General features: G+C 40.7%; 1 protein-coding gene across 1 annotated transcript in view; it reads right to left on the reverse strand.

Moving 5' to 3' along the window:
• Positions 1-24,652, reverse strand: part of pacrg (PARK2 co-regulated) — a 90,772-nt gene that overhangs the window by 47,728 nt on the left and 18,392 nt on the right. The window contains exon 2 of the mRNA XM_079458247.1: positions 21,784-21,918. Coding sequence (XP_079314373.1) covers positions 21,784-21,918 — 135 coding nt within the window. The remainder of the gene's footprint in view (positions 1-21,783; positions 21,919-24,652) is intronic.

Consider the following 24,652-nt stretch of genomic DNA (forward strand, 5'->3'; position numbering starts at 1 on the left):
ACAATTATTGTTCTTATGGCCTTCCATACTCTCTCCGGTCTCGTCATTGTTCCCATCCTCTTGTTACCTCGTTATTGATTATTGCCTACACCTGTTTCCCTCTTGATTTGCTCCCTTATTTAATGCCCTTGTGTCTTCTGTCTTGTGCTGGTTCATTGTGGTTTGTGTGGTGAGTTCCTGTGTTATGTTAGTTTAGTCATGTGTAGTTTATGTCAAAGAGTTAATTTAAGTTTTGTTTCAGTGTAGTTAGTCTTAGTCCTGTCACGTGTTGTATCCATGTTTTGTTCTGTTACCCCCTCGTGGGTCTTTGTTTTATTATTTATTAAATTATTTGTTAACCCCTTACCCGCTGTCTGCACCTGGGTCCTCTCTCCGTGTCTCACCTCGAGAATCATGACACAAGTAAACCGCCTCTCTATAGTTTACCAAAAATACAAATTCTGTGATCATTTAGTCACTCTCTTGTCATTTAAAACTTAAATGACTTTCTTTCTCCTGTGGAACACAAAAGTAGATATTTAGAGGAATGTTGGTTACAGTTGGCTTGCATTGGCTTAATGTCTATAGAAGTAAATGGGTACAGTCATTGTTCGGTTACATTCTTACATTCTAAGTATCTTCTTTTGTGTTCTGCAGAAGAAAGTCACACAGGTTTGAAATGACATAGAGGATGAGTAAATGATAATAGGATTTTCATTTTGGGGTGAACTATCCCTTTAAAACACTACACAACAGTATTTTAAGGCAGTATTAACAGAGACTGAACCCCTCCAGGACACTTCTGAATATAACGTCAGTCACAAAGCTTGGCACCTTTCAAAATATGTGTAACTATACAGCATACAGTTTGAATAAGATTAAAACAAACAAGTTTTGATCAATACCTTTTAATACTGAATAAATAATTTGGTATAATCAGTATTTAGCTTACTCAGTATGGCATAGGGGTTTATTTACAGTGATTGGCACAGTGCATTTTGGGATTGCAGTCTCCTCAACGGACATACTGTATATAGAAAATACTGCTTTAGAATTTTGTCCAAACAAGGTAATATCTTGTATGAGGGGCTGTTCACAACAAACGTAGAATAAAAAAACCTTCTACTGTTATACTTTTCCATTGTTTCTTGATGCAACACAAGCAAGACAGAAGTATTTAACTCTTTAAGTTTGCATCTTTTGCAGCAACTTCTGCCACGTTTATAAGACACCATGTCAAATTCAACTTAAACACGCAGCGCCATTCATCAATGTCAATTTCAGAACTGCAAACCAATCAGAAGACCCTGGAGACGGGACAAGTGTTGCAAGCTTTTGTTTACAGAAGCAAGTTGGCATGGCAACTTCTGTTCTGCTCTTTTTGCAAAACATTCCTGAGCGCTGCATCTCTGATTTTAGACGCAAAGATGCGTTCAGTAGAAAGCATGTCTGTAACATTAAAATGCTGTCTCCATAGGCAGCTCACTGAATTGTGGAGCAGAGTTTCTAACTTTAGTCACGATAGATCCAGTAGGTCTGCAGCATGAGACATGAATATCATTCCTCATAAAAGAATTATCTTCCATTCCACAATGTGTACGTGTCTGGATACTGTATGCAGCAGAGATCCACAGTGATTGTAAAAGACTACCATTTCGCACACAGTCAGTTTACTAATGGCTGACACAACCGTAACTCATTATTATCAAAGATCTTTTTTCATACTGCTGGCAGGGGAAACATTATCACTTAAAAGTGCAAACAATCGCACAAGCGTAGAGAACATCAAAGACATCTGGGAGACAACGACTCCAACACACATAAAACAACAGCAATATATGAGAGCAATTAATAGTAGCTTTATGTTAATTGGAAGAATGTGAAGGATGAATGCGCTTTAAGGCGCATCGTGCGGTGCAGCCGAGACAGAGCAATAATTAAGCAACATGGCTAACATCACAAGTACACTAAAACGCAGATGTACAAAATCTCCCAACGGGGAGCAATTCCTGCGCCTTCAACCGTAAAATGGCGCTTTTGATAAGCTGCATGGTCAGGCAAGCTTTGATGACTTGGTCATTTGTATATGATTAGTCCACTATCAGCAATAAACAAGCTAAAACCATAGAGCTGACGGCAGCAAAGCAATAAAATCAAGTTGACAGAAAGACTTTACGATCCAAACGCTTGTAAATCTAAACCTATTCAATCCAGAGCACACAAAAACACACATACTTTAACAAGCTATCTAAAAGGAAAGATAATACAGCCTTCTGCTTTTTTATGTCATCAAAATAAAACCTATTCTTTTTTATTGGACAATGTCTTCAAAAGCAGCTATTGTCAAATTTTGTTTACTTCTGGGGATTTTTTTTCAACCTGTATTGTTGACCTAGATGCTGACAAAAGAAGGAATCTTCTCACCTTACAAGCAACCTTTGCTTTAAAATGCTGCTACGTAGGCGGCTATATATTGAAACGGAGACACTTTTGCACTTTGGGATTTTGTACAGTTTTTAGCCCCCAATGTTCTGACACCTTTGTTCTGAGACCAGTCTCAACGCCCAGAATAGAAAGGCAAATGAGGACAGATCTGTTCACGCTTTAACACACCGATGGGCACAAAAACATGTATCAGGTGAGCGGCCATTAATCAGCATTTCAGTGAAAAGCGTGAGTCTTGAGTCTGCATCTCTCTGCAGGTGAAGCTCATCTCATCTCATGTAAAGCTCTCACATGAAAGCATTAGTGGTTAGCCGGAGGCCATACGCGCAAGCTCTGACACCTTAATGTACCAACATACTCCTCCCATACACCTTCCTTATCATATTCATTTACTCTCTCTCTCTCTTTTGTTCATCAAGACGCACTGAGAGTTCTCTTTATAGAACGGATCTGTAATGGTACTGCTATATTGCAGGGAGTCATACAAATTGAAAGTTATTACTTCTGCTGATGATGTGTGTGTAGGCTATGTGTATCTTCTCTTAAACCAGTTGAGTGCTTTTATAAAGCATGTAAATCAAGGAAAATCAAGACTTAAGTATCATTCTTTTTCTACAACAAAATGCTGATAGCTATGAAATTTAACTTCTCACCCTCAAGTTGTTCCAAATCTGTATACATTTCTTTGTTCTGATCAACAGAGAGAAAGATATTTGGATGAATGCTTGTATCCAAACAGTTCTTGACAATCACTGACTAGCCTCTTCAACCAATGTCGAAATCCTGCTGCAATGACAACAACACATACATGTATGAATACTTTAATATCTATCTGTACCCCTTTCTCTTTCACTCTATCTAGAGATAGACATCTAGGGATGAAAATTGAGAAAAACTTTTGGTCCCAGATCCAGTGATGGCATGACGCAGAGGCCCACGGTTTCACATTAGCCAATTGAAGACTTACAAGTGGCAGAAAAGATAAGGCCATTTGCGAAGCGCCGGTGTTGTGTGGAGAGGGGTGAAGTATAGTTTAAAACATTTCTTAGTTGGTAATAGGGCTGACAGACCAAAAGCATGAAATAAAAAATGTCCTCTGCAATAACAAACGCGGCTCACAAGCAGACTCGCAGCCAGCAGTGTTTACAGTACGCTCACATCTAAAAGAACAGCACGTATGCATATTTATGAAGCTCTTTAGAAGTCAAGCCTTGACTCCTAACACTCAGATCTGTGCATGACAAATACAGAAATGATACAGAAATGAGGTTGTGTTCTGTCACAGGCATGCAGACAAACAACAGGAGTAATGGCCCGGAAGGGTTAATAAACACCTAGTGCACAAAATTAACACTCTCCAAGTTCCAAACACATAAAAACTGTCTGGAATAAAACGGCTATTTAAGCAGAATATGTGGTTTAAACAGAATAGTAAGATTGGCAGTCCGGCCTCCTGATGTACCTGATATGAGAGAATCAAATCAAAGTTACAGTAAAGTCTGTATGTCTGAAATATTTATTAAATTATCTTTTAAAATGTAACTTCATTAAAAAACTTGTAATGCTCTTTTGATTTTAAAAATAATATGTTCTAAGCATAAATAAGATCTGCATATACTGTAAAAAATTATTTCGCCAATTTGTTTGCACTAACATCATTATTTAAGTTGACACAACTTGCAATATCTAAATTTGTTTACTTAAAATCTTATGTTATTACTGCCTTAACTAGTTTGTAAGTTGACTTAACGAGTGCATTTGTCAACTTATAAGGGTATGTTGAGTCAATCTAATAGCGAAATCACGTTCAACATTTATCGCGAGATCTCGTGGAGTCAAGCAGACGGTTGAAGACGGTGACAAGCAGAAGGTGGATTTAATCTTATCTATCATTCTGCTATAGCTGTGTATAAAAAACGCAGAATAAATTTAGACACGTGTGTCTGCGTGTGCGTAACCTGCGCTGTTATCACAAAAGGGTTAAATAAATGTTAAATAATCCTACTGTCACTTGGAAAAAATGCAATGCCCAGTAAGAAATAGTTATTTAAATGGACGATATATGGGAAATTGGAAGAAATGGCAAAATGTTCATTTTGGAGTCTGCATGAATATATTCAACCAAAAATAAGACTAACACAGTAAAGGTCGCCTAACCGCTGGCTTCCTGATATCCTCAAGCACATTCCTCTCATGCAGGCCGATGCCTCAGAGGAAAAGGTTATGCTCGTTAGCCAGATTAAACCTTTAAATGCCCTGTCATGGGCTTAATCGATGGGCCACTTCATTGCTGTGCTGTATCGATCAGTTTCGTCAGGAGGTCGGCCTCAGCGTGTGGTTATAACGCAGCAGGCAGGGATGCTGTTAGGCCCCTCCGGAGACCAAACACCCACTCATCTCCATAGAGCACAGAATCTGTCTGAGGTTTCCAAGCAGGGGAGAGAGAGACAGAAGGACATGGACGGAGAGGAGTGAGATAGGAAAGAAGAGGGTGATATAGAAGGGGGAGAAATAGGACCAGACTCAGCAGAAACCTCTCACATATGTTTGCAGTACTGAATTCTCTGCCAACAAAGAAGGTGATAAAGCACAGAAACAATCTTTTCTGAAACAGGCAGTTGCTTATATGAGGATCCACGCTGCCCTGCAAGCTTTTAAACACAAGGAAAATCAAATAGTACTGTTTGTAATCTAAAGCGGAATCTGTCAAACATGTCAAAGGTAACAGCACCACTTCCTCTATAAAGTTTGCTCTCCGCTTTAAGAGATCTGAGTGCTCCCTTGAACCTCATGGTTATTACTAAGACCTCAACTATTACAACCATCTTCTGTACATATGTCTCAGACACCCAGAGCAATGATGCACCATTCAATTTAAGGTGTACACGGTTCCCTAAATCATAGGTTATGAACGTTAAAAATGAAAACTCTCTTCAACACTAAACTTCTGCAGACATTTAGTATTTATTGGATATTTGGATCCTGTCTGTGATAAGAATCATAATTCTGTGTTACTATAGTATCCTTTGTATCTGTCGTATCCTTTAACAGAGTTACTGCGTATGGCTTGACACACACAGAGCTCAGATCATTTGCATTTCCTCTGAGTTAAATCTACCGATGCTGCAGCTGAGTTCTTTACACAACCAGTGCAGGACGAAAAGGGTTTTGCCATGGAAAACCTGCACTGATGTGTCATTTTTCCCTTAATCAGAATATAAATGAGGAAGAGAAAGAAAAGGGCCCTGTATGTGTGTGTGTGACTCAGACACCTGCTCGGCTCTTCTGGAGAGAGGAAGTGTAATGGAATGTATGTGAGCACATTAAAGGCAGTGAATGGAGCACTTTACCGCACTGAATAGACTAAAAAGCTCACTTGTTCGCTTTTATCCCCTCACTCCCTCTATCGCTCATTCACATTCAACCTCTCTCCCTAAGTCCTGATATCAGAACTGCAATATCACAGTGCTAATGCAAGAACTAATTTACAAAACCCTGAAAATTGACCTCATGTATGATGTTATTTCTCACAGCACCCTTGAGGGCCTGTTCAAAGATGCTAAGAAATCACTTGAAAGTGCATTTTCTTTCTTGAGTCGACGTATTTTTATCTTTGAACAGGAAACAAAGGTTCATCCAATATGATTTACATATGTCACAGATGGCTCCAATGATAGCTTACTGAATGTTAATGTAAAACAAAGGTGATAAAAAAAGCAAAAATGTCTTTCCGGCCCGCCCATGGGCCCTGTGCATGTAAAAAAATGCTTTATTTAAATATACTGGGCCCAAGTTATTAAAGCTCTAAAAAGCATACACATCCATCATAAAAGTAATTTGTACAACTCGTTGGTATCGGCGTGTCTCGTTACTATTTTATATTTTATACTCTTATGATATTATGTCACGAGACATGCAAGAACAAATTAGCTTTAAAAACTACCGACGTTGCACTTTTTTTGTTTTTCATTTTGCTAAATAAACTCGAAATAAACTTGATTACATACAGTAAGTAAAGTAATTCATGAATTTTAGCTTTTAGGTAAACCAACCCTTTAACTATATTAAAGGGTGTTTTCTCTAGCTTGTTGGTGGCAAATAGTATTGGCTTCCACGTTCTACAAAACAATAATCAGAATCAATTGAACTAAACCTAATATCCACTCCTCAGATTACTGATTTTGGTCTTCTCACAAAACTCAACACAATTTTCAAGGTGTAATGGAATACAATAAAATGTTTGAACCTGTACTCAAAATACAAATCTCTCAGAAAGCATGATATTTCAAGATACTCTAAGGGGAAAATCTCCATAATAGACAAGTACATGATGATTTACCATCTTAAGATCAAAACTTGAGTCTCCTCCAAATTGACCAAGTGCTGTAATTGATTTGATTGGAGATCTGATTTGTTCAGTCTATTTGTGGGATGCTCGTGTGAACTTTTGGCTCCCGATTTCCACCCTTTCTTTATTACTCGCCATTTGCATTTGTCCTCTTCCTGCCCTCTGACGGTAAATGAGCTGAGCTGTGTCCTCCTCAGCCCCGGTGTCTTTAATGAAAACGCATCTGCATGAGAAAGGGACGACCAGATATGACTGTCAGGTGGATGTGCTGTCAGCATTGGGCGGAAGGAGGGTCAGCCTGTCTGCGGTTGGCACGTGACTCCAAATATTACAGCGCTTCATCTCACCTCTAACTGTCAAGGGAGGGAATGGGGAAAAGATGCTAAGCATACTGGCTGAATGGCCGTGGCTCAGGACCAGAATGTTTCTGTCCACTTAGCAGGTGATTTAGCGTTGAGCATGGGCACCTTTAGGGGGAGGGGCAAGAATTGGTGTCCTCACGTGAGGTTTAAAACCCTGCAATGCGCACTCCTGCCTGGGCCAAGGGTCATTTATCGTAAGAGCCATTACGGTTATTAAAGTGCTCAGACAGGAAGATAAATAGGCTGTTCGTGACTCAGAAGTCGAGGAAGAGATGCTAGACTCTGGCACTGATGTTCATTAAGACGGAGCTTACTTTAACACAGTAAACACCCTCAACTCTCTACCGACCAATCAAACGCAGCTCAGATTGCCTGGCACCTCCAATAAACAATAATTCAACGCCACTCGATTCTATCCTACTTTGTTTCTCGCTAAAGTGCTCCATTTCGCTCCAGCCTAATTTCATTAAAGCACACATTTACTCGTAGGTTGTTTTATTGTCTTTGATTTTGAAATGGAAAGCAATGCTACAACATTTCCCATAATGGAGTCTCCTTTAGCGTGGCCATTTCTTATAAACAGCATCACCCTCAGACTGAAAGATTGCATTCAATTTTGTCATAAATAAAAGCCCTGACAAAGAGCCATTATGAAAGGTCATTAAGAACGCGGAAATGGAGGCCATTTCTTGGAGCGGGGAGAGGGCGGGACGGCTCGGAGGGCTGAATGAACGCTTTGCTTCTAATTTACCTCGAACAAATTTGAGCTCCAGGGTTTCCTGTCATCTCATCAAAGACCAAAGGGAAGAAAAAACATTTTTGTCTGGCACTCTGAAGTTGCTGGCCATTTGAAAGTGAACAAAATCAGGTGTGACATCAAGGAGCTGCTCTTTAACCAGTCACCCCCGCACTAACAGAACTGATCAAAGATGAAGAAATCAGGGATGACCAACAGACACGTTCAAGCACTTTAAAGTCTAGAGGCCAAACATCAAGGCGAGTTTTACAGAGATACACAATTTTAAATCGCTACTGTGTCATAAACAGAATTCAACTATTAAATGCTTCGAGCTCAGAGCTTGGGCTGGATGATTCAAAGTTGAAAACTTCGAAAGGAAAACTGTGAACTGCAGGATAGATAATGTAAAGCTTAAGTGGCATTTGAACTGTTCCAGGTTGTCGATTGGCACGTGCCGCGCTCGAATGGGACCCTGGATTTGAGATGGAGGTGTATGCTGGCAGCGTGACAGTGTTGATTTATTGACACGTCAGAAAAACATCAAAGGCCATTGCATTGCATGTCTTAAAAAGGCCCTTTAATATGAATCAATCTGACATTTTCCTACATATACTGTATAGGTTGTGAGAGGTGTATAAAATAGGGCTATGTTCAAAACAAACCGTATCTCTTGAATACTGTCTCTATCAACATATAACTGAATCCAAACTGTTTTTCTATTCTTGTAACATTATGAATAATGCTATTAATATGTATATATTATATTATACATCTAAAGCCCCTGTGACTTCAGAGACCTGCAATTGGCGATTTATCTAACAGGCAACAAGAAAAGGACTGACAGATTGTTCTGTGGATAGTTCTCGGAGAGGCTCATTGCCTAGCAGGCAAGCTGTGCAACACAGTGGCCAGTGGAGGCAAGCAACCCGTCTGCTCACAGCCTTACTGTCCCTCGTTTGGCCAACCGCATGCTGAAACACCTCACTTACTCTCTCTTCCTGTTTATTCTCTCACTTTCTCAGCTAACATCAATTTCTAGGCCAACCATGAGAGCTGATTTGAGAATTATCTGAGATGCAGAGGACTTAAATTTCCCTTTGTTCTCCATTTAATTTCATCAATGTCTAGGAGAAATAACTAAAATATTAAAGAGATCTCATCTGTGATTAATTCTTAATCATTTTATATGTGTATCTTGTACATTAGTGTTTGCTTGTTTACATTTACATTTAGTCATTTAGCAGACGCTTTTATCCAAAGCGACTTACAGATGAGGAAACATTGGAAGCAATTATAACAACATAGGCAACAAAATACATAAGTGCATCAAACTAGTCCATTAAAGCCTAGCACAGTATACAAAGCTAAGAATAGTGAGATTAGTAATTTTTTTTTTGTTTGTTTTTTTATAAAGGAAAGGGAAGAGAATTAAGAAAATCAATCAACGACGTGTTGACGGAAGAGATGCTTTTTTAGGCGCTTTTTAAAGATGGCAACCGAGTCTGCTGATCTTGTAGCAGCTGGTAGATCATTCCTCCAATGTGGAACAGATCCAGAGAAGGTACGGGAGAGTGATTTTTTTCCTTTTTGGGATGGTACCACTAGTCGTTGTTCCTTTGCAGACCGCAATGATCTGGCAGGAACATAGATCTGCATTAGCGAGTGGAGATACGATGGTGCAGATCCGGTGTTGGTCTTGTAGGCCAGGAGCAAAGCTTTGAACTTTATGCGGGCGGCAACAGGGAGCCAGTGTAACCTGATGAAGAGCGGAGTTACATGCGCTCTCTTCGGTTCATTGAAGACCACTCTTGCCGCCGCATTCTGGATCATCTGGAGAGGTTTGATTGTGCAAGCAGGAAGTCCAGCCAGAAGCGCATTGCAATAATCCAGTTTGGACAGGACAAGAGCCTGGACTAGGACTTGCGTAGAGTGCTCCGATAGGAAAGGTCTAATTTTCCTAATGTTGTAGAGGATGAATCTACAGGACCGGGTGGTGCTGGCAACATGACTTGTAAGGTTAAGCCGATCATCGATTACCACTCCCAGGTTTCTGGCTGTGCTGGACGGTGTAATCGTTGATGAGCCTAGTTGAATGGCAAGGTTGTGGTGAATCTTTGGGTTGTTTGCTTTATACATGTTCAATTATGCTCCTTTTGGGAACATATCACCATGGTGGGGTGCTGATGTTGGAACTTTCATGCAGGGATAATGGAAACACACACAAGCAGTTAAAACATCCCATGAACAGGTCCGTGGGAGGTCTGTGTCGCACACACGCACTGTAACAGTGAGAGGGGATCTGTGTCCCAGAGGACATCGGTGACAAAGACAGAAATATGCTGATTTGTGGAATTTAAGGGAGGAGACAAATACAACAGCTCAGCACTTTCAGGATGCTGCCTACCTCTCTGCTTCATGATAGTGACAACAAATCACACACACAACAACACACACGGTAGAAGACAGAAGACAGTTACCACAGTGCCACAGACAGTACGCTAAGATCTAAGACAAGATATAAGATAAAAGCTTAAGCTATATGTTTCAAACCATAGTAAGCAATCTACTTTTTATAGCAAATACAGGCTACATTTTTACTGTCTTGAAATCTCATAAGTGACCATTGACCTATTTGGAACACAGATGTCACAATTGAGTTTGGTCTTAGTACACTCAAAAAGGATGTGTTAATTATCAACACATTGTTTATGGTATGTTATTTAACACATTATGGGTCAAATTTACTAAACAGGGCAAAATAGCACGAGAGCACACTTTTAAAAAAGCACAGATGGCAGTGGAATTTTCTGAGGGTGATTTACTACACATTAAAAAACAGAGGCGCAATTTCTCATTCCCATAATGATCAACACAATCTACCAAGAGCAGCGCAAGGTTTAGGACATGCTTTTTTGGCCATTGAATAAAGCCACAAATAACGTAGTATCACATTGTGTGGTTTATTTAAATGCTCTTTTCCCATAAAGTTTACGTCTAAAGAGGAAACTACAAAACTACAAACGCCTATGCAAAAAGGTCTATAGGAAAAACAGCTGTGCCCACACCTTTTCAGTGCTTTTTTGTGTTGCTTTTGTATGAAATAAATAAAAGGGACAACACAAGCCGTGTTAAAAGTAACACAAAATGTGATGTCCTAAAAGTCCCAATGAATTAAAAATAACAATTCTTGTTTTTTCATTAAATATTAGTGTTTATTGTTACCAATGTGGCTCATTCTCTTTTTTTCAAAATTCATGTGCCCTCATAATCTTAAATTAAAATTGGAAAATGCACTTCCGCCCTTTACTGACAATCCATCTCAATTAGATGGCTTGGGCGGAGCATCCAGCATCTGTTCCATTTCAAAATGCAGACGGTTGTTTTTATACATACAATCAATTCACAGTGAAAAACACAAGCCACAGTTTTTGTTTCTTACTTGAATTTTAATTTCACTCGGAAATGTGTCAGAATACGGAAGTAAAAACCACTCTCAACTTCCAGTTCACAGGAACTTGAACAGAACAAAATGTGTTTTAAATGTATATAAATGTAGCATACATAAAAATTGTTTAACGTAATCTAATTTCATGCCATTATTTAATGGAACTATTTTTGTTTATACTATTTTATTGATAATTTTTTAATTAAACAGTTGTAGCCGGAATAAAATCAAAACAAAAATGTATTTTAATAAATGTTTTTTACGGTCTTCTACTTTGAAATTTTCACCCTGTGCTAGATACATTGCATATATATATATATATATATATACTGTAAGTACTTTATTAATAAATCCAATGCTGTCTTAGAAATTGGCCAAACATAGGTGTCTTTGGGCCAGCACACACCAAGCCAATTGTCAAGCGTTGACAAGTCTAGTTTTTGTGGTGTCTTCCGCACTGTTGGCACTACTCTCTCCCTGGCATATTTTCAGCTGATTCCGACCTAAAACACTGTCTCAGTCAGCAGATCACTGAATTTCGGAACACACTGTATACCGTATAGCCACACACCTCGCTACAAACACAACACGCACACTGGCTGTAGTCAGAGGTGCTCTCGGGCTGTAATAAGATTTTGTCACAGTGCTGGGTCAATTCTCAGCCATATTGGGGTCACAGATGTGGTTGTTACTTTGGCCCCTCATCCATAATTCAGTGTTTTAATATAGCAACATCTCCTCTGCCCCGCTCTCGCGCGCTTACAAGCCACAGATCACTTTTCTCCCACTGTATCTACCTTTCCTTTTTGTATTGCCTTTTTCTCTCCGACACAAAATGACAGCAGCTGTCCGTTCGCTGAGAGCGTGTTTGGCTGGATAGGAGGCGTTTGATACGGCAGACAGAGCGTCGCGTTGCTCTCTGGCCCACGCAGTCGTTCTGCCTCTTATGCGCGACGAGAACAAAGCAAGGTGACACTTTGACAGCGTCTCTGGCTCGTCTCGTCCATCACTCTCACATTATCACAAAAGAAAGTGAGACGCACGCAGTCGGGCGGCCCTCCTCTCTCTCTTCCTTCCTCTCTCCATTCATCTTTATTTCTCATCGTATCCCGATTGTTTGCGCGTGTTAGGTGGGGAGATAAGGACGTGGGGCAGGATCATCAGTTCTGATGTAGCGACTCAAAGACGCATCCATCAGGACACAAAGGCCGTCACACTCCATAATGGAAGAAACCGTGACAAATTCAGTAATGAGCTTTACAATGTGACCTAGACAGAAATTCACTGGCAACCACGGAGAATGAGACTAATCTATACAGCCTCTAATGTAGCTAATCAGGGACAGGGTGGTCCAGACCTGTTGAAAGTAACAGAATGTGGTGTCTTGGGCATCTTAAAGTCTGTCATTATTTACTCACACTTTTGTCATTTCAAACGTGTATGACTTTCTTTCTTTCTTCTACAGAACACAAAAGAAAATATTTTGAAGAATGCTGGTAACCGAACAATGGCAGCACCCATTAAAATGCATTGGTTTTGTGTCCATTTAATAGAGATGAATGAGTACCGCCACCGTTCTGTGTCATTCCAAGCCTGTAAAACTTAGAAGATATTTTGAAGAATGGCATTCATGGACATCCACTGTATGGACACCAAACCTGATGCACAGACATGATAAATGATAACAGAATTTGTGTGTAAACTTTCCCTTTAAAATCTGTGCTGTACGTCTTACAACAAGTTGTTCTTAGTTCAGTTTTACAGTGCAGATGGAATAGCTAGTAGAGTAGAGGGGGCATGAGAGGAGACAGGGAGAAAAACAATCAGAGAGACTGTAGATAGACAGAACAGGTGTAGGGTGACTGCAGAGCAGCGGGGAGACAAGAACAGCCGGAGAGAGAGACAGGAAGAGCAGTTGTAGAGCTAGACAATGAGACAAGCTCTCATCATCTGAGCAGCTGCAGGGAGAGAGAAGGTCAGATCAGTAGCTGAGAGTTACAGAGCAGCCATTCGGGAGACAGACAATCAAACAATCCACAGAGATGGAAAGAGACGAGATCAGAAAGGTGGTGTAGGTACACCTGGGAGACATGAACAGCCCTGTGGGTGTCTGAATTTGAATATGAATGTCATTTCTGATGCACAACAAGGGTGGTGAACCGGGTACTTTTCTCCGCAGTGCGCTTATGTGTGTGTGTGTGCGTGTGTGCGTGCATTATGCGTGCGTGTATTAATCACAGAAATGCGTGAGCACCCCCACCAACCCAAGCATACCGACCTTGAGGTTACAAGAAAGGCATTAGGGCCATCTATCCTCTCGAAAGAGGGGGGACAAAAAGCTTTCAAGGTAATGAAATTCTGCCATAAGTTAACGAAAAGACTTGTGGGTAAAGGCCTCAGCTAAAATAAATTAAAAAACAGAAACGAGGCAGGGTAGATTAAATTGGATTTCTTTCTCTCCGCCGTTCCCCACCCATCCTGTCTTTTAAATTAGGCTTAAGTGTGTGGCGTATTTTTTCTTTCTCAGGATAACAGCATTACTGTCCAGAATGAATAGAATCATTTCCAAACCAATTAACCTCTGACAGAACGGATGAGTGGACAGGAATGAGAGTGAGGTGGGGAGAGAGGGAGTGCGGTAGAGAGAGTGTGATATCTTTGAGAAAAATAGGAAATGCAGTTAAAAACTACGCAGGGGGACGTAGTGAGTGACAGGGGTCTAGATAGTGACAGGACTGGCGTGACAGTGAGGTGCAGAGCAGATAGAGGAAGAACATTGAATGATCCCCCGAACCTCCCTCCCCCGGACTGTGTCTTTACCGGGGCACTGCTAACATTAGTATTTGACATTAGTGAGTACTTTGCTCATTCTCTATGCTGAGCATTGTTTGGCATCCAGCTGCTATGGCTCCATTAAGTTAATTAAAGGCTCCATTTAGATCTGCAGCCCGCTGGCTACGAGCATGTCGATCAATAGAAGCTCAGTGGCTCAGGTTGGGGCAAGGCAAGTAATCTGCCACCCCCCCTTCTCTCTCTGCACGTCTTACACTTTAGGGCCAATATCTGGGCTCCCAACAGGCCCCATCTTGAAGTTCTGAAACACAATGATGGAAGGAAACATTAATGCAGGATGAATACAAAAAGACTGCAACTTTTCTAACTTCCATCTCGCCTTATAAATGGTAAAAGGAAAACTCTCTTCATTCAGGGCTGGAGATAAACAGAAAGACAGAGCTGGAAAGACCATCGGCAGAGCTGGAAACGGAACTCATCAGTCATTCAGAAAATACAATGTCAAACTTTCCAGCATTTAACATCATTTTATCCTTGCTTTAAATCCCAGTAGAACTAGAGAGCCATTACCACACAATATCACGTCAGTCTGAAGATTCTGACGTGCGCATCTTCAAACGCCCTTCTCTAAATTACCCACAATGCTCTGCTGGAGTTATTACTGCCATTACATTAGACAGGACTACGAGCAAATATACATTAGTGGATCGATAAAACACATTTCTGCTACCAGGCCATAAGTAAAATTAATTTAGCATTTACTTTCCATTCCCCTGAGACCAGTCTTTCACGTTCATTTCAGATGATGTTGCGGTTGGTTTACGTAATTAGCTCTGGTGATGGTTAGAAGCGTGACTAAAGGTTAAAGCATGGGGTCAAGGTTTGGCTTAGCACGTGTAGGTAAACCACTTCACCATTCCGGTGGTGTAACTTTGTTTTGAAAAGTGGGGGGACAAAAACAATTAATACTTTAATAAATTGTTTCCTTCACTCATTGGGAATATTTATCATATATAGTGGCCGTCCGTTACCGGCCCCAAACGCTAGCAGCCCAACGGGAAAGTCAGATGGATGGATGCACGCATTTCATACTGGCCGCGTTTCTGGAGTCGCGGCTCTCTTCAGCACAAATAATGTATACGTGTGTGCAACAGGAGATGGTGAGAAAGCTACTGCGTTTTTCCACGACCTTCAGATGTTAATGGCCCCTTAACAATTCACACCTTGTGCAAGCAATTCTTAATTTCTTTCAAAATGTGGTGGGGACATGTCCCACCCGCAAATAAAGCCTATGCACCATTCTGGAGGAAAGTACTCCTGTATATGCTTATTCAAAATATATGTATGAATTGCTTTGCAGCTAAGTAAATTTAGCAGCTCATATACGCCGTCACAGTCAAGGATCAGCCAATCAGCACATTTCTCTGCAGCTCGAGTGATTAGCTCAGACATTGTGCCCAGAACACTGCGTATGGGCAGATGGGTTGCTTTGTAATGGAGCTGAACTAGACCGGGAGCATCATAATCTTTGGATCTGGAAACAGCCCTGGAATGGTTTCCCTATTATCCATAACAATTACCTAATTTGAAGGACGATAGAATGTTACTGGACTTCGTGTTCCCTCTCCAGCCCAGAATTTAAATCAAAATGTGCAAAAAAATATATGCTGGCAGCTACCTATGACAGGGTGTTTTTGAAAAGAGATTGAAGCATACAGAGCGAGCCGGTCTTCTTTTTTCTGTATTTAAACAGGTGTACGACTTGCCAGGTCTATAATGAGCCCGCTCTCTGAAAGTAGACTGTGGGATTAACTCCAGAGAGTAATGCCTCTCCTTGGACGGGTCATATAGCTGTCAGGAGTGGGTCTGTGCTCACATAAGGTACCGCCCATTAAAATGCTAATGCACAGATGGAGATAAAATAGAGGGGAAATAAAAACACCCCACCTTAGTGCTGTGTCTGCAGTGTTACAGACTCCCGTATGCGGGTCTTTTGATCCCCTACTCCTGGTATAATTTAATCAGTGGGATGAATGAATGAGATCGCTTACCCTCCCCATTTCCTAAAGCACTTGATCAGATTAATTGATCGACCCCCTCCCCACTCCGCAGCATGACAGCGGAAATCAAGTTTACTTTATTTTATATTAAATGCTTCTTCGATTTTACACCCATGCCATCACTCTTGATTTAAAAACTATATAGAAAAATTAAAACAAATAGAACAAAAAGAACAAAGGAATAAATAGCAAAGGATAATGGGAAATAAAATATGTTTTGTCTATGCTGGTCTTCCAGCCTGGTGAGGTTTTCTGGTCAAGTCTCAATCATCTATAACCAGATGGTTGGAAGGATGGACAATTGTATGATGGATGAGATGTATAGTTGTGGTTGAATGAAGCAGTGGTGGAGTATTAGTACTAGTTTTAGGCAGCTCCGCAGCAGACACCTCTACCTCTTCTCTCTCTTGATGTGGACCCCTAGAAACACTTTGGAGCACCTTAAAATTGATGCAATGTTTTGATAAAAACATTACCATGTGAGAGAGATACACAAATGCACAACGAAAGAAAAACATCAAGAGATACAAAGAGAGACCTCCTGCTCCCTCTTATCAGTCTACTGCACATGTTCCTAACACCACATCAAACCTTGTAGTAAGAGCATGAGAGCACTGTGTGTGTTGTGATGGGGTCTTAAAAATCTATTCATTCATTCATTCATTCATTTTCTACCGCTTATCCGGGACCGGGTCGCGGGGGCAGCAGTCTAAGCAGAAATGCCCAGACATCCCTCACCCTAGACACTTCCTCCAGCTCTTCCGGGGGGACACCGAGGCGTTCCCAGGCCAGCCGGGAGACATAGTCCCACCAGCGTGTCCTAGGTCTTCCCCGGGGGCTCCTCCCGGTCGGACGGGCCCGGAGCACCTTCCGGGGAAGGCGTCCAGTAGGCATCCGTAACAGATGCCCAAGCCACCTCAGCTGACCCCTCTCGATGTGGAGGAGCAGCGGCTCTACTCCGAGCTCCTCCCGGGTGGCCGAGCTTCTCACCCTATCTCTAAGGGATCGCCCAGCCACCCTGCGGAGGAAGCTCATTTCAGCCGCCTGTATCCGGGATCTTGTCCTTTCGGTCATGACCTAAAGCTCATGACCATAGGTGAGAGTAGGAACGTAGATTGACCGGTAAATTGAGAGCTTCGCCTTGCGGCTCAGCTCTTTCTTTACCACGACGGACCGGTACATCGACCGCATTACTGCAGAAGCTGCACCGTCCGTCTGTCAATCTCCAGTTCCATCCTTCCCTCAATCGTGAACAAGACCCCGAGATACTTAAACTCCTCCACTTGAGGAAGGAACTCTCCACCAACCTGAAGTGGGCAAGCCACCCTTTTCCGACTGAGGACCATGGCCTCGGATTTGGAGGTACTGATTTTCATTCCAGCCGCTTCACACTCTGCTGTAAACCATCCCAGTGCATGCTGAAGGTCCTGGTTTGAAGGGGCCAACACGACAACATCATCCGCAAATAGCAGAGACGAGATTAAAAATCTATATGCATTTAAATGCTGCCCTTGACATTTAAATAAAGCATCACTTCTCGTACATCTATAAACACACACACACCTCCTTTTCTGAGGTGCAGGGGCTCATATAAGCGAAAGCTTCCCTGCGAAAAGCCTTCTAGAAGTCTTGGACATTGTTTACCTTGAAGGAGAAAGAGACAGGGAGTAACGTAGTAGAACAGAGATGGGAATGTGCATAATACCTGCAGGAATACACTGCTGCACCCTGCTGCTCAGAGAGGGGGAGACACATTTTAGAGAGGTCAAAGGATCATGACCATCTTTGACCCTCTCCTGGAGTGAATACAGATCAAACCAGCAGGATGAAAACAAGCAGTACCACAAAAAACTTAACCAGCAGTGTCTGAATAGTCAGATAATGTGCGTAAATGGTAATAAACTGCATTCTGTGTAACCTCAAGTATCACTGAATTTAGAGGGACAGTTCACCCCAAAATTCTGAAAATTCTGTCATTGAGCGCTTTTCCACCATCATGCCGGATAGTTCTCGTTGCTTAATCATTTCACTTCATGCAGAATGTAAACACAAACGCGTCACGCGCTGCCTCGGTAACACAAGAGACTGAGTTATAACGCCTCTGCGTGCTTTCATTAGCAAGACTCAGCACGGTTATTATGGGCCATTCAGGCGGAACGAGGCAGTCGCGTTTGTCCAGTTCATTTTCAATTGGAAACATGCAGTAAGCGGCAAAACGCCGGCGGTTTTACGCTCCGAAAACACGGAGCGTTAACGCTTGGCGGAGGGCGTGTCTGAAGCATGGCCGACGCGATTGTCAAAGTTACAACAGTCAGTTAAATTGTTCCCCAGTCTTGCATGAACGCGATTGGCTAGAGCATGCAGTAGGTTATTTGCAGGTGATCTGATTGTCTAACGCCTGCGTTTGCGCTTGAAAAGTTGAGAAATGTTCAACTTCTTGTGTTCAACTTCTTGCCGCAAGAAGCGACGCTGACGGATCCACAATTCAGTTCGGCAACGCATGACGTCACCCATTAAATCAGAAGCGTTGACGATGACGCTCCGTGTACTCAAAATCCAGCCGCTTCCATTGGCACGGTTGGCGCCGCTAAAGACAAAATATGTTATCTTCTTGTGAGTGGTAGCGGCAGCATAATTATTTAATAAACATAATATAACATAATAAAAATGTTTATTAAATAATTGAAGACAGTAATTGAGATTAAACAAATAATGACGTCACATTATTGATTTTTTTTATTTCATTTTTTGCAAATACAAGTGGGACCTTGTTGGTTGTATTCCTTGCAATGTCCGCAACCGACACGAGAACCGACTATACAAAGCGCTTCAACTAGAGAGAAAGGCGGCTGCCACGAGGTAATTCCACAGGCAATGCCATTAGACAACCGTGCCGAAAAATCCGAAGCCGGGAATAGTTTGTAATCGTGCAATGTTGAACCAGGCTCCCGTGGAGACATAATTGTGACTGTTTCAGACTTTGCTTAGAACGTTTCTGCGCGATGGTGGAAAATCGCTTAGTTACTCACCCTCAAGTTGTTCCAAGTCTGTATTCATTTCTTTGTTCTGATGAACACAGAGAAACATATTTAGAAGAATGCTTGTAACCAAACCGTTCTTGGCCAGCATTGACTACCATAGAAGGAAAAATAACTTTAAAAATGTATTTGTTCTTTTGAACACAAAGGAAGATATTTTACCAAACAGTTGTTTGGAAAATAACCATAGTCAAATTTACCCCAAAACTATTTGCTTTCCTATTTCGAAATATCTTGTTCAACGGAACAAAGAAATGTAAAAAGCTATTTTCCTACCATGGTAGTCAATGGTTCTTTCAAATATCTTTCTCTGTGTTCATCAAAACAAATACATTTATACAGATTTGAAACAATTGTGAGTAAATGAAGACGGAATCTAATATTGGGTGAAATGTCCCTTTAATGCAAATTGGGATATTATTCTCCCCACAGAAAGAAACTTTATATGGTATCTCTTAAGAAGGGGTTACAAAATATTAAATTAAATAAAAAAGCTAGCTTTTATTATCATATATTTTGATCAAACTATGTACTCTATATTAGCAAATGCAAAAATGCAGTTTCTCAAAAAAACACTGTGTGGGAATAGAGAAGTTATCCCAATAACAAAGAATAAAGAAATATAAAAATAAAGTTCATTATGTCTAGAAATATGTTTATATTACAGTTACTGTATACTGTAATGATTCTCCTCATTTGTAGAGTAAGTTGGCATCAGACATTTATTATTGAATGATTCTCCTCATCATTTTCATCCTCATATGTAAATGAGAAAACGCAAATGGCACCTATTCTGTAGAAATGACCTCACCATAACTGTTTTTCTCTCTCTTTCATTCAGACAGATGGGTAACCTCATCTTGAACTACTGCCCCAAGGGTTCTCTGTACTGGCACAGCTGTGCCCACACATTTCAAGTAATCAACCAGCCTTTCATACACACACTGGCATACTGTACACTGCTACCATCTCCACTACACTCCCAATCTCAAACTCACTCACATTAATACTCTTAGCCCGAGGATGACCTTTACGTGACCTAGTCCCAGGTAAGAGATCGCAGGGGGCTGATTTAACACACCTATATGCTTATTACATTTACATTGCGAATGGGTGTAAATATTGTGTGTGAAAAGCGGAATCAAATCAAGGGCGGCATGCAGGGGGAAATCAATAAGCATTACAGATGCATTAGATATGACAGCTACAATTTCATACACCACTTCCTGTCTGCTCCCAGCAATTTCAGAACAACACAAGGAAAAAGAGACATTATTTTTCAAATACGCAGGAAAATTCATTTTGAAGTTCGCTTTTAATAATTCATGCCAAAGCTTTCAGAGTTTTTAGAGAAATTCAGAGCGAGGAGGTGAGAGAGAAGGAGGAAGGCAAAAGTAGAGGGAGTTGTGGATGACAATGACAGCGAGAAATTATGACTGGATTAGTGTATACACGCAATTAATCGTTGAAAATGGTATCAAACCTACAAGAAAAAAACAATCTGTCTAACCTACAGGTACAAACTAAGACATGAGGTTGGTCATTCACAACTACAAGTTGTTAATCATTGAAAATGGTATCAAACCTACAAGAAAAAAACAATCTGTCTAACCTACAGGTATACAAACTAACACATGAGGTTGGTCATTCACAACTACAAGTTGTTAATCATTGAAAATGGTATCAAACCTACAAGAAAAAAACAATCTGTCTAACCTACAGGTATACAAACTAACACATTAGGTTGGTCATTCACAACTACAAGTTGTTAATCATTGAAAATGGTATCAAACCTACAAGAAAAAAACAATCTGTCTAACCTACAGGTATACAAACTAACACATGAGGTTGGTCATTCACAACTACAAGTTGTTAATCATTGAAAATGGTATCAAACCTACAAGAAAAAAACAATCTGTCTAACCTACAGGTATACAAACTAACACATGAGGTTGGTCATTCACAACTACAAGTTGTTAATCATTGAAAATGGTATCAAACCTACAAGAAAAAAACAATCTGTCTAACCTACAGGTACAAACTAAGACATGAGGTTGGTCATTCACAACTACAAGTTGTTAATCATTGAAAATGGTATCAAACCTACAAGAAAAAAACAATCTGTCTAACCTACAGGTATACAAACTAACACATTAGGTTGGTCATTCACAACTACAAGTTGTTAATCATTGAAAATGGTATCAAACCTACAAGAAAAAAACAATCTGTCTAACCTACAGGTATACAAACTAACACATGAGGTTGGTCATTCACAACTACAAGTTGTATAATTTAGGGGCAAAAATGACGAAGATGGGATGTAGGAACTAGGAATGCGTAATGTATAAACAGGCCCAATTTATTTAACTGATAAATGTGTTTCCTCGACCACATAGCATGTTCTGATTAAAAACTAACCACTTGTACAAAGCACCATCCAAACATTTCATTTTATTTTTCTTTGGAGCCAGATATATCTGAAATTGATGACAGATATAAAGTACACTACAAAGACAGCAGTGTGGTGTAAGTATAGTAAACATTATGAGCATCAGAAGTATTATTTTTATGTACCTTCCAAGCAATGTGGTTGCCTTTAGAGTCATGTTCCAGGGCGACAGGAAAGTCTCCACGCTCATAGAACTTCCGAAAGGCTGTGGGTTTAGCTGGTCTCTCCCTGAACGCCCCCGCAGCTGGAGGGCCCACTACCTACAGGACACAGAAAGAGAAGAGAAAAAGCAAGAGAGAGTGAGTGCAAAACAGAGATTGCCGTCAGGAGAGATCGGCAGTTCTACAAACATCACAGGAAATCCTAATGTAAATCTCTTCTCTGTCTGATGTAAGAGCAAGCATCTATCTGTTTTATAGTGACACACTACAAACGATCAATTGGTTAACTTGCCACATATAATCCAATCTACAAGATCACAAAGAACATATAGTGGAACCACAGAAAGTTTTTCAATAAACTGTTTTTGATCCTACACCCTGACAAAATTCCCATTTAGAAGATATAAGCGTTCAAAACTGACAGTCTGTCATGTGCACTCCAAAAATCTAGAAATTACAGCATCACGCTAAACTTCCGCCTCTCGTCCAATCAAATCCGCTATAGAATCAGAAGAGTCCCGCCCCTTTCACTGTGAGAGCTGCGAATAAAACGCTATTGGTTATTTGCAAAGGGGGCGGGCCAGTCGCTATGTCTCACTGTCTTCCTTTTTCAATTGAGATTACATCTTGTGACCTATCTGTCAAATATGGTGACCCATACCCGAAATGTGACCTCTGCATTTTACCCATCCAGAGAGTAGGTAACACATGCACAGCAAGTAGTGAACACATGTACACCACAAGCAGTCCGCATCTATCACTGCAGCGCCCGGGAAGAAAGGTGCCTTGCTCAAAGGCACAGTCATTATTACCCACCGGCCTTGAGAATTGAACCAGCTACCTTCTGGTCACGAGTCTGACTCTCAGCCATTAGGCCACGACCGATGATAGATTGTAAAAGCTGTAAAGTGTATCTTTTTTATTGAGAATCATTTCTAATTGGTTTTTTGAAAATATTATTTTTAATAGAGTGGAAATGTTAGCCTATATTTGCCACATTATTTTGAGTCTGTCCCCTACCAGACATCATTACTTCACAACGTCTTCAATAACTCCATATGACACATTATATCAAAATCCAGTTTGAATGATTAGATATTTATTCCAGGACATTTATTTGCATATATTACATAAGTGAAAATTCTGTCCAAAGTACCCTGTTTGAAAAAGCACATAAAACCCCTGCAGTAAGAGTGTGGCAGCCTGGGGCTTTGCTGCAGGCCTCAGAATGAAACCCTAACTTAAGCTGACAAAATTAAAACCCTGCTGTGATTTATACACTGATGCTGTTTGTTGAACTGAATATGCTATAGTTGTTTAAATTTAAATTAATGAATAAAGCAACTACGCTTTAAAAAGAGCATGTTTTGAATATTGGTCGCAGCATGCTGAAGGTTCCCTATTGGGCTTTTTAACTAGCTTAACCGTCGTCGACCAAACCTAACTACAGTGAAGCTTTTCAACTTTCATGGTCTATATTCAGTAGGTTTTGCAAGTTTACCATCAAGAACAACACCAACAAGCAATAACAAACATAAACCAGCCTGTACCACTATAGAAACCGATGCTGGATTTTTCAGTAGGACACGCTAATGAGCTTGTTTGAGAAACAGACTTTTAGCACCTGAATGCATATCTTGAATAGATTCTGAAAGACTGTGGCTAAACACTAAGACTAATATTAAACCATGTGTGTAGCCACGGAGTTTAAAGGTGGCTTTGAAACCAGAATTAATGGCGACCCATTATCTTAGTGTGTTATCTACACTTACATGGGACATGATAAAGATCCAAAAACACATACTACATCTATCATAATCCAATTAACTCTTCTGAAGCGAAACAACACATTTAAGAGAGAACAATTTTAAACTTTTTTTAACAAACGACACTGTACATTGCGTACCCGTAGTAACATCCAGATAAGCACAGTTAAAATATGGCATATCATGTGTCTGGTTTACAACATGTGCATTTTATAACAAAACATGCAGAACAAATGAGATTCAACGTTATTTACTGTACGTGCTGCTGTGTTTAATCAATTCCTTCAACAATTGTATATGCAAACAATGTTTGATTAAATTGTGAAAATCAGTATTGCTTCGATGCACACAAGCCCTTTAAGAACCGTCGGTCAGGTACATGAAACACGCTTCAGCCTTGCAGAATAATTTATTTAGAGTGAGGAGAAAAGTTAACATGTGCCAATCATTCTGTGATGAACTCCAGACAAAGACAGTCAAGTGAGCACTTCCTGTGAGCGAAGCAAAATGATTCTATCTGCAGTTGACCTCAGATCACACACACCTCAGCTGGGGAGTGAGCTGTGAGTCCTCAGCCATCTCTTTCTATGATAGCCGTGTTTCAATCACTCGAAACAGCTCTACCTCAGAGAGAGCGAGCTGCTCATTAATCCTCAGACTGACTTCACATTGGAGATGGTGTAATTCCATGAAGGTGATCAATCACCTGCCCGAGCTGAGGCCACATCTCTCTTTCTCTCTCTGGGCTCCTAAACTGCTCCTGAGAGGCTCTGATGGATGCTCGGTGAGAAGCTGCGGCTCTCTGCTTGGGCACGTGAAACCTGCATTACAATTTCCACTGCTCGCTCTCTCTCTCTCTCTCTCTGTCTTTCCTCCATCTCTCACAGGACACATTCCCCTGACAATATCATTCAATTTCTTATAATGTATATGTGTGTGTGTGTGGCTGGTGACTCACCAGGTTTAGCAGAAAAAACTGAGACTGCTCTGATAAGGTCAGACTGCACACAATCGCTGCAGGCAACTAAATCACATCTCTTTATTCATGGAGCACGCACCTAACACAC

The sequence above is a fragment of the Barbatula barbatula genome (genome assembly GCF_947034865.1).
Source record: "Barbatula barbatula genome assembly, chromosome: 6".
Taxonomy (NCBI): domain Eukaryota; kingdom Metazoa; phylum Chordata; class Actinopteri; order Cypriniformes; family Nemacheilidae; genus Barbatula; species Barbatula barbatula.